We start from the raw sequence: 15,516 nt of genomic DNA, 5'->3' as shown, positions 1-15,516 counted from the left end.
CTCCTGCAGGATATCATATTTCTAGAGAGGATCAATCTCTACAGTTGTATGTTTTTTTTTTCAAGCAAAAAGCGAGTTTAAGTTTAAATCACAAAACTAAAGGAAAGTGCAGTAATTAAGTAAAGAAAAATCAATGTCAAAATAAAGTTAAAAATACAGATTGTAAAGGTAAATGAAATCTGTACAAAAGCAAAATGAATGATATACATTTTTTGCATTAATTTCAGTGGGAAAATTAACATGAACCAGAGTGCTAAATTCTAATATTCTCAGGACTTAAGTGGTTTTTACAGTATTATTAATATTCATGGGATTTGGATGAACAGACTTTTCACATCATGTTGTTTCATTAAAATAGTTCAGTCTGATTGTTACAGAGCAGCACAGTTGTTGTTGTTGACGATGAAGAGCTTTGAAAGTATTTCTTGCGTGGAGTCCATGATCAACTTTAAACACATGTTCTACCACAACCAATGAGGACTTTTTATGTTGGCCACAAAATATTCACCATGAATGTCATTAAAACTGTAAATAAGACATAAAAATCATTTCTGCAACAAGTTCACAACACAGGAAACTAATTGCAGTTGAAAGAAATGGCACCATTTAGATTAAACAGGTCTGTTGTTCTTTTGTTTTCCAGCCGGCATCGTCCGCGGCCTATATGAGATAAACAAGATATTTAAAAGTATGAATTAAAACTGAATTACTTCTGTCAGTGGCCCAGTTCTTTGGTCAGGAATTAAAAGGAAAACAAGGCCGCAGATACAATTCACAACTGAGGACAAAGGTCACGTTTTTTTTTCGAGGAATTTGTGGGTTTTAGCAACCTGAGAGGAATAATATTAAAAACTAACACATGGTGAGTATTTCACCAGCTTATTTAAGTGGTTTTTGACTTGAAATTTGTCAACTTATGTGACTACATTTAATAAAAGAATTTTAAAAATAATTCTGTATTTCTCAATCAGTACTGTATTCCTGGCAGCGTGAAAAAAGCTTTGAAACAGCATTTAAAAATAAGACACTTTATTTTACAGACATTTAATTTCTGAGCACTAGAAAGAAGTGTAATTTTGTCATAATTAAAGAAAAAATATCAAGCAATTTGAGTCAGTTTAAGTTTAGTTAAGTCTGTGTGCACATACAAGGGCTCTGACTCCATTTTGAGTAGCTCTCAAGACACTTACACACAGACCAGTTTACAGGAAGACAGAAACAGACATACAGCTAGAAAACAAGGACGACAAAGAGGTTAAACTAAACGTAGTGCTGTTTTATATAGCACCATATTATGTACATATAAACAGTTTCAGAGAAGTTGTTGATTTTTTTTATGTAACTGCTTATTTAATTAAAACTTGCAGAATATAACTTTAAAGCTACATCCTGAATACATACATAAATATAAAAAACTGATTAAAATATTTAGACATTATCTCTAAAATCCTGGCTAAAGTCCTAAAATACCATTAGATGAAAAGAAAAATAAATAACTTACTGTCTTTTGTAATGGTGTGGGCATCTCCGTGTCCTTATTTCTGCAGCAAATCAAAAAGTGTTGTTAAAAACTTGATTACAGACACATACTACAGAAAAATAAAGTTTAAATCAAGAAAAGCAGAAAAAAACAGACCAATTTTTATGCACAAATTAAAATACTTCTCAGGTTTTCAAAGCGTGGGCATTTATTTACTGCATATTGAAGATCATAAAAGAAAATGTCATGTAACTGGCTACGTGAAAACTGTTTAAGCTCTCAGATGGACTTACTATGGCAATACACGGTGGTGATGATGAGGAGTAGAAGAAGAAGGCCACAGCCGCCGACCAGTGGGCCCATTATGATTGGAGTACAAAACATGGAAAGATCGGGTTCCTCTGCAAGGCATGTGCTCATTTATCACCTGGTTTCTCCACACACCATCATAAATATGAAGATGATAAGGACTCACTACACGCAATTGTGATTTTGAACACTAACCTTGGTTGTTATTGCTGTCACAAACGCATGGCGTGGCAGTTGTGCATTTTGTGATGAGCTGGGTGGAGATGGTGGGGACCGGAGGTGCAACGACAACTTTTTCTTAAGAGAGAGGAAAGACATGAGAGTGTGACTCAAAAGCATCCATCATATCGTCAATAAGCCAATTTTCCGAAACAAAACCCACCTCCGACCAGTCGAGTTACTTGGCCGAATTTCAGTTCAACGCCTCTGATTAGACATGCACAGCTGTAAATGCCGACGTCTTTATCTTTGTTGAATGATTTCAGGATTAGGGTGTGTTGAGCAATCTTTGTTTCACTGAAGCTGGGAGATGGGGCTCCTATATTCGGCTTTCTCATGCCAGAGATGCTGTAAGACCCAATGAATTCCATGCCAGATGTGTCCAACACTCGAAACCAGACGATCAGAGTGCCTTTCTCTGCAGGCTCACATTTGATTTCAACTTGCTCCCCCTGCTTTACGGTTTTTTCCTCACCGGCTCCTGAGTGAATTTCTAAAAGACGTAATAAAATAGAAGCATATAATATCATTCGCCGCCCAAAAGCAAAAGACACAGACAAGAGAACAATTCAAAGCTGCCACATGGTAATGAAGAGACTTATCAGCGAACTTTGAGTTAAACTTACTTTGATAAAATACTAGAATCACCAGGATATGAATCCACTTTTTGTCCATTTTAATCTCGTAGACAACAATAGCTCCTGAACACGTCGTTGTGGTGTTTGCTGATGCCTGCTAAGAGATAATTCAGTAAGATACCAAACCACGCCCCACCTGTAACCTTCTTCTCTGCCGTATCAAATGGGATCATTGCAGCGGAGTGTTGCAGAGGCCTCCTGCAGCAAGGTCGTGGTCTGCAAGATGTTTGAAGTGGAGCCCACCGATCTGCGCTTCACACCTTTGTCTCTAGTTTGAAGCATTGAACGACATGAATTCACCCACCAGATACTGACACACAAACGCAGCAGCGCACTGTATGTAGGCTGCCACAGGACAGAGAAGGAAGTTTAAAAACTGCACCCTGAGCAAGTTATTGAGTCTGTCTGCAGCCCACTTTACCCACACACAGCTCTACACTGTTTGTGCACAAATCAAATTTTAAGAAGCATGAATTTTAATACACTAGTATTTTTTTTAGATTTCCTGCAAGCGGCTGCCCACTGGTCTGAGGTTGACTTTGGCCTTTTGCCTCCTTCCTGTGTGTGATGTGACATAGAGCAGCTGTGAACGGATGGAATTCCAAAAAAAATACTTTTCATTGATCTTCCTGGTGAAATTACTTCTTGTAACTGCAAATTTAATGGATGTGATGATCTGTCAGGGTGGCCGAGGGTCTAATGAGACTCAAACCACAAGTTCAGCATCCCCAGTTTTAATCTGACGACCAGACGCAAGAGCAAGTGCAAGTGCAAGCAATATTACACCACAGTAATGCCAGTAAAAGAATATAACAAGTAAACAAAGCAAAAAGACGTACTTGCTGTGGTGTTCCTCCCTCCCCGTCTGCTGTTGTGTGTGGTTTGGTTAAAAAGCTTATGAGCGAAAAAGCAGAAATGGGTACATCATGAAATGGTCAAAACCTGACCTACTTTAAGTGGATTCTAACTTTACTCTTTTCTCTTTTGTCTCGGCATCTACGTTCTAGTTCAGGATTATATGTTTTTATATGATGATATCTTTTATATCTTATATCTCTATTACACCCAGTGCACTCCTCTACACAATACTCTTTCAACTGATCCTTTTTAATACATTGTTCTGTACATTTTATATCATAAGTTGATATACATCTTCCTTTATTCATGTTTGACTTAGTCTGGCACAGTTTGTGACAGGTTTACAGACATAATATCATTTTGACGGGCATCACCTAAAATCATAAAGTGCAACATGCGAAATTTAAACCACTAACCACACCCATCACATAATGAAACACAGCCAGATCATGTAGAGAAATTTAAACCCCTAGATGGCAGTAGAAGCGGGACGTAGAGCTCTGTCAATGTTTGAGCAGAGGCACTGAATCAACAGTCACAGCACTCTGCGCTGCACCGTGTTGACCACAGCCCCAATCAGTGATGTCACTGCAGGTGTTTTAGCTTTAACAGCTGCTGCGAAATCAGTGGTTGGGGTGTGGCTAGGTGCAAAATGCTTGGATGTTTGAGCCCACAGAGAGCAGAGAAACAACACTTTAATGTCTCGAATGCTCTCAGTGAATTGCTGTTTACATTGAGAGAAATCGCAGTGTCACACATCAGTGAATTTTTGATATGAAATTATTTTTTTCTTGGATTTGGAGACAACCTTTTTTTTTTTTTTTTAGCAGAAAGCTAAAGCTGTTATAAATTTGAGGTGCGGAGTTTGAAAGACGTGCATATATCAGGTAAGTAGGGTCTGACAAAACCAAGTTGCATCATGGGAAAAGCAGGGTATCCCTTTAAAGAACCAGTGTGTAGGATTTAGTGGAATCTAGCAGTGGTTCCAGAACTGGTGTTTAGTTTGTCCATTCTGGCCTACCGTAGAAACATTATGGTTGAAAGCAGACCCACGGTGTATGTAGATACAAATGGCTTCCTCTAAGGTAACAACAACACAATAATTCTTATTTTTAGGTGATTATAGACTTGGGCTCAGCATCAGTACTCAATATCTTTGAGGTATCGATTGAAATGAGTCAGTACTAAGTAGTATCAAAACTTCTCCAGTCAAACAATACCTGCATTCATTCCTTTTTTAGATCAAGAATAAAAGACTATTTATATGGTTTTGCTTGCAGCCGATCACTGGAAGTGTCCTTCATAAAAAAGAATATTAGAAAAAAAGGTATTGCATTAGTATTTTGTTGGTATTAGTATCACTTCAAGAGGACTGGTATTGGTACTGGTATTGTCATTTTTTTAAATGATACCCAGTCCTACTGTACACTAATGAAAACATACTATTCCTTTTCTGCCAATAGATCCTCCTAATTGTTAGACACTTTAGACCTTTAAGATGATTGAGAATTACTACTTTGCTGTTTTCTTTACTCCAAAATGAAAGTATTATATTACTAGGTTCAGATAAATAGGCATATCTTTAACACGTCTGGTGGATTGTGGCCCATGTAAAGCTGTATTTATCTGCTAAGTAAAAAGTTATTACAAGCAAAGGGGATGATGACCAAAAATGAAAATGATACAGGTTGTAAATTAGTAGTTTCCATTAACAATGACGTTAGAACAGTTAAGTGTCATGTCACTTCACGAGAAAGCTTGTCTAACAGTTGTAGGGAAGTGAAACTTCCTTCAGATCAACTCAGAAATCGTCAGCAGCTGTGGCGCAACCAAGAGCCCGTTCTATTTCCTGTTCAGTGGTGGAAAGTAAATGCGCCGATTTAGTAATGGGCAAGAAGTGCTGACATTTTGCTCTTTGGTGGGCGATTTGTCTGTTCCATGGGTGGGAGGAAAGCTACAGATCGAAACAGAGAAGAAGAATTAAATATGATTTTGCCTCTTAAAACTGTGCTGTAGAGCATTTTGTTTACCCTTTCACATTATTTCACAGATGCTTATTATTAACTTTGGCTTTTGTTTTTCATAAATTACCAGCCTTTGACAGTTATTTCAAGTGAAACCGTGATGGAAACCTGGTTTTCAGTAAGCAGGGGATTCTGTTGATGCTTTGTGTTAAAAGGGAAGACCCAGTCAAAACGTTCTCATTTAGCCCACTTCACCTTTCCATATCTCTGTTTCAGGGTTGAGTCACTCACAAACACACCTGCCTGGGCTTCCCTATCTTAGTCAGACGAGGGGGTCTCCAACCTGAAACTTAGAGTGTGTGTGTGTGTGTGTGTGTGTGTGTGTGTGTGTGTGCGTGTGTGTGTATGTAGTGGGTGACCAGGGGAAGCCAGTGAAAAAGAGAGAACCCTGTACAGTTGAATCGCATAACAAGATGTTCAAATGCAGCCAGAAGAGACGTCCTTACTTTCTGAAAATAGCAGCATCATCAATACCAGTAAATCAACATCAATATCAGTTGCTTGTTCACCAGGTCTTCATCACTTTGGCTCACCTGTCTCTGCTCTTTCTGCACTGACAGCTTAAGGGATTATGGGATATGAAGTTGTGAAAAGGAAACCAAGAGCAACGAGAGGCGTAAGTAGCAATAGAGAGCTTTGAAATGGAGGAGCTGTACACTGCAGATGCTTGTATACATGTTTGCTCATCGTTTCTTATGCTGCTGAGACTTCCTGTCAGAACTGTATAAATGGTTGTTTTGGAAAGTAATTTTTTCGCATTTGAATTTACCTTTTTTGGTTTCACACAAGAGTGCTGAAATAAAGTTTAAAGTAAGGTTTTAAAAACATCTAATTGGGGTTTCTATTCTTAGTGTACAAAATGAGACATGAATTGGGTGAACAAGGTAAAACTATTCAGAAAAAATAAATCACTGTGTGAATATACTATTTATAAAGTACTCATCTTGTGGACTATCACATGTTCAGTTTGTGACTTTGAGAAGAAAATGATGACAGATTTAAGTTTTAAAACTTTACGGCCCTTACATTACTATATATGTGTATTTACTGTAGCTTGAGACAATTGATCCTGAAGGCATGAGCTGATATATCACACAATATACTGTCTGCAGTATTTTACCACAAATAGCCTAGTTCCTTTTGTATGATTCGACACTGTTGCTTTTACGTATTTGGAATCAGACATTTTTCGTGCCTGACTGATATGCTGTTATGTGTTTTTGTTGCGTCATTTAAGTGTAATGGATTTAAATATAAAACTATTGCATTTTACAGAACTGATCACTAACATACACCATGCTATATGTTGTCTTTAATATGTATTATTTGTAGTTGTGAATATGTATAAACTAGCTGTTGCTAAAGAAAGCATTCTTCGATGTTAAGACCCACATAACACATGTATACTCTTAATTGTCACATATGTGAAATTATCATATGAAATTAATTTCAATTAATTTTTTTTTGTAACAGAAATTAAAATAAAAACAATTTACAGTAAAATGCAGTTTCATGCAACTATCATTCTGTTCAATATCTACAACATATTGTGCTACTCCATGTTTTATGTTTGTTTCTCTGAGGTGAGCTGCATTCAGTTGAAATGCTGACAAAAGTTTAAAATAAGAAGATCCTTTGGAGAGACCATTATTCACCCTTGTACAAGTTACAGCTCTTAACAATGAATCTAATTAGTGTAGGGTATATTTATTAGGTTTTAAAATGTTAAACACTAAAACATATGCGAGTGTTTCTCTTATTTATTTAAGATATGTTAGGTACTTACAATAAAAAATAACACAGGTGAGGTATGCGGTATATATTTATGAGAAGAAGAAATGGGACACAACACACACAAATGTCTTACAAAAGATATTGTGTATAGTGTGCTGTCTTTACATTTGTACAGTGTTTTGTGTTTTAAATACACACCTTATTAGTAAACAGAAAACAGAAGAAATTAATCCTCTATATTTGCTGTTTTAGTTTGTTTTAGCTTTCATTCATGTTTCCTGGATCTGATGGACGTGAATAAACGTCGACACAGACTGATAATATGTACAGGAACACCTACGTAAAACTAGAGCTGCTCAATACAACAGCCCTGCAATAAATCCTTACAATAAATCTTTATCAAGGTTATAGTATTTGCTTTTCTTGAAACTTCAATAAGACATGTTTTGATTCAACTTTAACATCTTTTTGGGGCGGCTGTCTTGTGTGGTGTTAGAAACTGTATTGCCTTACATTGAGAGGCGTTTCCGTAATTTTGTCAACCCAGTGAGCAGTAAGCAGCTGTTCATATCGAAGGGCAACTGAATGTAATCTTAGTCTATTTTGTATATAGGCAACAGTTTTAAATAAAACAAAATGTTGATTTAGCATGTTTTGACTTTGTTCATTTGACTTAACCAGTGCTAATTGTATCTAATGAATCTAGACTTATTCATGTACGTTTACTTTTAGGTTGTTTTTTTTTTCAAGTACAATAATAATTTATGATTTATAAATCAATAAACACCTCCACCCACACATACACATATGTACATACCTGTACTGGATATATTTAAAATAGCCATTCACTGTGTTTAAATGCATTTGGCAATGGAAGTGTATTATTTCATATACAATAAAAACACACCCCAACAAAAAGCTCTCTTCATGTTTTCTCATTTAAAAACTGTAACGCTCTTTCTGTCTTTCTGCCTCTGTCTCTCTCTGTGTGTCTGTCAGTGCTTGCGGTTTGCTCTGTGGTATTTTTGTGGTCTTTTTGTTTCAGAGACTAGATGAAGAGCTCAAAGCTGAAGCGAAGCGATAGCATCTCAGTGAACATGGCTCTGTCTCTTCTGTTTCTCCAGCACACAGGAAAGGGTTGCGTACACTCCCTGAGACCCGAACAACCACCAACTCAGTTGTTTCTTTAAACTCAGTTGCGCAGGTGTGCATGTGTGTTGCTTTGTGTATGTATTTGTGAATGTGTGTGTGCGTGTGTGTGTGTGTGAGAGAGAGAGACAGCAAGAGCCACATACTTCAGAGTGTAATTTAAGATTATAATATTATAATAAAGTTTGTCAGCACGCACCAGAGGCAGTTCAAGAGAAACAGAATGTGATGTAAGTTTACGCATCAAAGGTAAAGGAAGAAACCGAACCCTGTCACTCACCTACTCAACTTCCGCCAAACACAATATTGACAATGGATGATCAACACCCACTTCCAAACCCCTTTCTCTTCTCTTCAATACACGTGCAAAAATCTTTTAGATGTACGAGACAGCACTACCAAACATTTAGAAATATAGGACTTCTGAGTTATCTGTGCACTAGCCATAACTGTCATTGGAGACATACAGTGATTTGCCTCTCGGTTATAACTGAATTATTCCTGCTTCTGCAAAACGTCCCCTGAGCAACTGTGTCAAACCTTTAGCATCATTAATCTGTGGGTAACTGAATGGTTGTTAGAGAAAAAAATGTGTTTATAGATGCATTTAATAACAGATAATACACCACTTTAAATGAATGGAAATATACAATTTTATTGATTTAACAGAATTATGCCAATATAAAAATCAATTTGACAGTGCTGTTTTCTTCAAAATAAATGTCGTAAAAATAAAGAAACACATAAAAATCCTGTGAAAGAAAAAAGCTCAAATAAGTAAGAAAGACTGTATTTCAGTTCAGCTGTTTAGAAGTCTATATCTGATATCACACAGAACTGTGGACTCGTTACACTCCAGCAGAGCTCAGTGGAGGGGACGGATCTGAAGGTCTGGATCTGAGCAAGATCTATGCGCTTTTTGTACGTAAATAACCGGATTGGATTTGGGCTTTGAGTGAAAATACTGATTGAATCATTATGTAAAAACCAGAAACTACAGATCATAAACCTGCTGAGTTGAAAGAGCACCTGCATAAATGATGATGTCGTCTGGATAATGATTATTGACAAATAATAAAACAATATTACAGAAGAAAAGTTACAGCGCAGAACTTATAACTGAAGTTGATCTGTCTAAACTCTGAAGCCGTCAGAAACAGTCAGTATATCACAATATGTTACATGTTTACTGCCGCTGAAAACACAGTTCACTGTGACATTCAATGACATGTTGTCAGCAGAATAAATCTTCAGGGTGAATGAAGTTCTTCATGGTCCACGTGACGTCAGCTCAAGTGAAATTACTTCAGAAACTGCAATCACAGAAAAGAGAGAGTGTGTATGAAAGATTTGTAATATTTGCACAGCATAAACAAGCTCTGATTTGAGCACATGTTGTAGCACTTCTACTTAAACCTGAAAATATTTGATATGGTAATAAATATTACACATACAATTAATGTTTTATATGCACATGTGTACAATTACACACATAAGGTACGTACTCTGAGTGAGACGTAAGCTGTTGATGCAACACTTTAGGTCTTCTATCGCTTCCTTTATAGAGAAAAATAAAACAAAGATTCAAGTTTTAGTCAAGTACAGTACATGTTAGCTACAAAAGTGATATTAAACAGGGAATGCAAAGTATCCTGAAATTTTATTGGCACAGGAAAAGTTTTCTCTATTTAAAGTGATCTACTTACTTCACAAAGCGGTGCCGACATTTTTTGGGTAGCCCTATAACCAAGAACATGTTTAAACAAAAGAAAACATTTAACAGATGATAGATTTTTTTTTTTAACTCATTTACATTTCAAATCTCTTCGAATTAGGACTGTCAATCAGCTGTATATGGTATCAGATTTTTACTACACAATTATCGTGGCCAAAGGAATTCAAGGAAATGATATTATTGCAATGTAGAAAACAAATAATGCTATCAGTCAAATTCATCTTTGTTCTAAGTTTGTTTATTGTGCATTTTGTCTCTTTTTTGGCAAGTTAATTACACTCTAAATAGAGTGTAGGGAGGTGGAGAAAGAGCCTGTCACCATAGGTTTACAAAAGTGAGCAGAGAGTACAAATACACTTAATGTATGGTGAAAAGATAAACAAAGCGAGAACACAAAGAAACACATATATATTGCATTATTGCTTTGGTGCTGCATGATTTACATGATATTATTGTATGTGTATTGTAACATGCTATCAATATTTTAGTTTTTAAATAACACCGTTAACATCAATGCTGATATATCAAAAGACCCGCAGTTGGAAAAGTGTGACAATCTCACTTAGTGACTTTACATGTTCAGTGCATTAAACTAGAGGAGTATTGGAGGACCACTTACGGCTGAAGTAGTACAGTACGCAGATGAGAGCCAGAGCCACGGCCGCAATAAGTCCAACCAAAGGCCACAGGATCAGGGAGCTGCAGCCATCAGCTAACACGCAACATATACAGTACAAAGTTTGAATGTTTAAATGTATTAGCTTGTTGCATTGTAGTCAGGTGATATAATCAATCATATGGTTACTTCTCTTAGTACAACCTGTTATTTCACTGTTTGTACAAAACTACGTCTTCTATTGCATTTACATCATCTCAATCAGGTGCAGTGCACCAGATCTGGGCCCAGTTACAATATATATGTTCACAGATCAAAGTGCTTATACATCATGAGACACATGTAAAGTTAAATTTATAATAAGAAGAGCATCATATTACGTGTCACCACAAACATGTGCATGCAACGGCTCCTTTTCTTTTACTGAAAATAACTTACTCTGTGAGGACTTCTTCTTTGGGCAGCGGCAGGCTGACTTGACTGGTGGTTTGGGTTTTGTCTTAGGTGGTAATGTCGGAGTGCTCGCTGTAAGATAAAGACCAAACGATCATAAACGCAAGAGATAAATAAATATCAGTGAGAGAAGTCTGTAAAGATTATTTGATTTTCAACCTGTCCCTATTTTCCCATCTTTTTCCATCATAAAAAAACATGATCCTGATCAAGATCATATCAACCAGTTCCCTCACAAATACATCATGTATGCTGTTAATGACTCTACAGTTGTCATATTGGGGCAGCGAACCATTGAATTGTCTCTATAATAATAATAAAATATCAATGAATAAAGCGAGGCGACAATAAAAGGTTATACTGTGGAACCTTGAGAAGAGAGGGGTCTTTATATATCGTGTTAGATGTCATAATGTACAAGATTTAAATGAAGAGGTTGGTTCAGGTTTGGATCAGCAATTTAAATCCTTAAATAAGTTCTCCTCCACTGGTCACCTGAGTTCAAACAGATGTACTAAAACTCTCACAGCTGCTTGATATTTAACTCCTGCGAATTAAGGTCTTGAGATTTCAGCATACAAACCTCCTGGCCGAAGAGGAACCCCAGGTTTCCATATTTCATTGTTTTTCTTGTCCCTAAGAACACAAGAATAAACCCCTGTGTCCTTTTCTGTCACATTGATGATGCGTAGCGTAAAGGACATACTGCTGGTCTTCCTGCTGAATTTGAACCGTGCTTTTTCCACACCAGCTCCATAGGACGTAGAGTCAGCGTTGTTGCATTTTCCAAGGAACTGTAATTGACTGGGACTGGAAATACTGCGGTACCAGTAGACAGTGTCACAGGCCTCAACACAGTCACAGTCAATAGTCTCTGTACTGAAAAGGTCAGGATAACGAATGTTGATGGTTTCTGGTTGTACGGTCTTGGCCAAACCTAAAGAGTGGAAATGGAGCGACATTTGATATTTCAACAGACACATACTTACACTACATCGCCCAGTTTCAGCTTTAAATATCCTTAATAACAGTTCGGCTCTAAAACACTACAACAAGGTGCAGGCCAAACAACCATACTTCTAAGAATTGTGTATTTTCTCAAACAGGTTACTCTGGTTAGTCTTAGTCTTGTTTTGATGACTTTAGATAACTTCCTTGTCCATCTTTGTGTTTGGAAAGGTGCAGTCTCTCAAACAAAATTCATTCAATTACAAAATTCAGACTAATTGTAAAATAAAGGCACATACAAGTAATCGTACTTCAAGCGACGCAAAAGAAAGGACGAACACAACTGTCAGTATGGTATAGAAACACTATAACTATTACCAAAAGTGTTGCAAGAATGGAAATGAACTATGAAGAAACTTTTTGTACATATTTCAAACTCTATGAAGATGACATTTTGACATTGTTGTATGAGGAGGCTGATTTAGCGCTTATGCAATGTTTAAGGTATCACAGCCAGAACTATTTTATCTATTTTTAGAATTGTTTCTATGCCTATTTTGTGCGCTTTTGAGTCAGGTAGATCAGCATAAACCTGTTGTAATCACTAGTCTTTCGAAATATCTTCAGATAGAGGCAATGCAAAGGTTTCCAGTGTGGAAAGACTGAGGCTCACTGATACTGAAGTCTTTCGGATCATCTCTTAGTTCTTCTGTATGTAAATTCACAAATTACGTGACGTTCAACTATGCACCAAAACAAATTCTTTATTCAATGAGTTGCATAGTGTAGAACACATAAAATTCATCATCGTCAAAGCCTTAACAGAGCAGCAATCTAAAAATTTCATAAATGTAAATATAAAATTGACACTGATAAAGACCTATGGCAGAAACAAAACAGAAACAAACAGGTACTGTATTGTTACCCTCATAATTTATTATCACTTAATCCAGATTGCACATATTATATTGATAGAATTACACAACAATGCCAATAATTTAGACCGGTATAACTGTAGAATGCTGAGATATAACTACGACTACAGCGTTATACTTACTCTGAGTCTAAACTGTCCATTTGATCTGTTGAACTATACAAGACAAATTTCACCTTTCAGCACAAACTTTGGTTAGGGGTGAATTTGATGACTGTAGATAATTAAGTTAAACATCACACAAACTTCAGTTTTACTATACAACAATACATTCCTGAACTACAGGCCCTTGACTGATGATGTTGACAATGCCGCAAGCTAACGACAGCATGAAAACAACACAGACAAACTTGGTGGTCTTACCTGATGTCCACAGTGACACTGTCAACAGTGTCCATGCCAGTGGCAGCAGGATCATTTTGTCCGGTCTCCAGTATGTGTATGTGCGTGTGTGAATCTGGAGTGGTAGCTGAGGGACGCCGCTGATACTTTCTTTTCCTGCTGTCTGTCTTTCAGAGATGATGGGAGGAACTGAGCTGACAAGGCCGCTGAGTCGACAAGGTAACACCCCAATGTGACACACACAGGGCCTATCAGAGTGGGCTACACACCAGCCAAGGGACTTACACACAACACACACACTCATACCACATTTGAAATTCGCATAAAACATAACTGGCAAAAAGTGTACCATATAAAGCATAAAAAGAATGTGAACCACCTGATTCTGACATTCTTGACTGCAGTATATCAAACAAGTAACAACTGTGTTTTCATCTCAGTGATGTGTTGTTTAAGAAAAAAGATGGAGTTTGACATGCATGACCTGCATACGATGATCATGGCAAACAGCTGAAAACGTGATGCTTCATCAGAGCTGACATGATACCACATATCAAGCAATAAAAAGCTGTATACACAGAGCAGCAGTTTGCAGTGCTGCGGTCTCTGCCCAGGTGCATGACCTAGAGCTCAGCAGAGTCCTACATACACAGCTTCATGCCTTACTGCAGAGCACAGAACGGGAATACAAATATAGAGCTTAAACATGAGGGATTAACTGGAAATGATCAGTGATACAAACCTTCATCCACAATGCTGTAGGTTATTATTAGTTATTCACTGGTGTGTGTATACAGCTTATTTAGCCCTTTCTTATGGCTTTTGTCTTTAATTTTGCATAAAAAACATCAATTATATCAAGACACTTGACATTTGTACATAAGAAAGTGAGAGATTGACTAAAATAGTTTAATTGTGAAATCATTCTCAATTATAAAGACTGAATAATATATCATTTTAACAACTTGAATATGTTTTGGTATTTAGTGTTAATTTTTTTTTTTTTAGTTCAATTTGGATTTTAAAGAAACTTCCCTGAATTTCTTCCGTTGACAATGGATTATCCCCAACTAATTTCTTTCTTTTCATACCTTAATACATAAATCATTAGAACAAATTGAGACATTTACTTTCTAAATTTCCTAAAAACATACAGAAGATCCTTTCTGCACAACTCAGTTGAGGTCTTCATATTGTCCTAAGACGAAGACGATTGACTGGTATGCGGCAGCTGCTGACGCGACACATGAAAAGACGACAGCAGTTCTGCTTTAAAACCACTTGACTTTGGAATTATCCTTTTTCTTTTACCATTTAAGAATTTGTTAATCAATGAATCACTTCATCAACAAAATGTCAGAGAATAGTAGAAATTGCCATCACAATCTCCAAGGAATAAGTGAGGTCTTCAATTACTTTATTTTGACAAATATCAGTCCAATTCCCAAATGTACCTCATTTGTGATGATATACAGCAGAGAGAGAAAAAAACAGCAAATCTTTACATTTACAAAGCTGGGACTAATGGAAATTCTGCATTTTTGCTTGATGAATGACTAACAGTTAGCTGATAATCAAAATTGTTGATTCTTTTTCCAACAATTGACTAATCAATTATCCAATTCAATACAAAATTTTACAATTAATAGCTTTGGTTTGCTGAATTCAATGGATAATCCAGTGACTAAGGCTGATAGGATACACTGAGATCTATTTACTCATAACCCTAAATCAGACACTAACTAATATCACCATTCATGAGCAGCAGGGGAGGACAATATACCAATATTACAACAGAATCACAGTATGACACTAGACTAGGATTTTATATTTTGGACATCGTTTTATCGCAATATAAGTGAAAATAAGTGTTGTCTTTTCCCTTTTTTTCCGACACCAAAGTTTTGAATTCCATTTGATTCTCCCTCGCTAGCGATTTTCAAGATCAACCTTAAAAAGCATCAGCTTTTAACTGTGCCTTATTCAGCCAGTTTAGGTATTTCCCCTTAACCTTTAGAGGATCTTGCATGTCATACGCTCTGTATGACCGTTTGACATTATTATGTGTGAAAATAAT

At 36.7% G+C, this 15,516-nt stretch overlaps 2 protein-coding genes across 4 annotated transcripts; both read right to left on the bottom strand.

Annotated features, from left to right (window-relative positions):
• Window positions 1-456: 456 nt before the first annotated feature.
• cd8a (CD8a molecule) lies at window positions 457-3,632 on the bottom strand. Of its 3 annotated transcripts, XM_084744322.1 has the most exons (7): window positions 3,486-3,632; window positions 2,783-2,914; window positions 2,172-2,501; window positions 1,985-2,086; window positions 1,774-1,881; window positions 1,502-1,541; window positions 457-660 (listed from the first exon to the last, which is right to left on the bottom strand). In XM_084744322.1, exons 2-7 carry the CDS (start codon window positions 2,817-2,819, stop codon window positions 612-614), a joined length of 666 nt encoding a protein of 221 aa, XP_084600448.1. In that variant the 5' UTR covers window positions 2,820-2,914; window positions 3,486-3,632; the 3' UTR covers window positions 457-611. The 3 variants fall into 3 exon arrangements, with proteins under 3 accessions (XP_084600448.1, XP_084600440.1, XP_084600455.1); XM_084744314.1 differs by lacking the exon at window positions 3,486-3,632 and having other exon boundaries at window positions 2,635-3,378; XM_084744329.1 differs by lacking the exon at window positions 3,486-3,632 and having other exon boundaries at window positions 2,783-3,378.
• A 6,481-nt stretch (window positions 3,633-10,113) lies between these two features.
• Window positions 10,114-13,797, bottom strand: cd8b (cd8 beta). The gene is made up of 5 exons (XM_084744302.1): window positions 13,461-13,797; window positions 11,799-12,152; window positions 11,201-11,287; window positions 10,766-10,858; window positions 10,114-10,151 (listed from the first exon to the last, which is right to left on the bottom strand). Exons 1-5 carry the CDS (start codon window positions 13,789-13,791, stop codon window positions 10,114-10,116), a joined length of 903 nt encoding a protein of 300 aa, XP_084600428.1. The 5' UTR covers window positions 13,792-13,797.
• Window positions 13,798-15,516: the final 1,719 nt, after the last annotated feature.

Source organism: Lutjanus erythropterus, chromosome 2, assembly GCF_056507025.1.
Source record: "Lutjanus erythropterus isolate fLutEry1 chromosome 2, fLutEry1.hap2, whole genome shotgun sequence".
NCBI classification, from domain to species: Eukaryota; Metazoa; Chordata; class Actinopteri; order Lutjaniformes; family Lutjanidae; genus Lutjanus; species Lutjanus erythropterus.
This window is presented reverse-complemented; position numbering and strand designations above follow the sequence as displayed.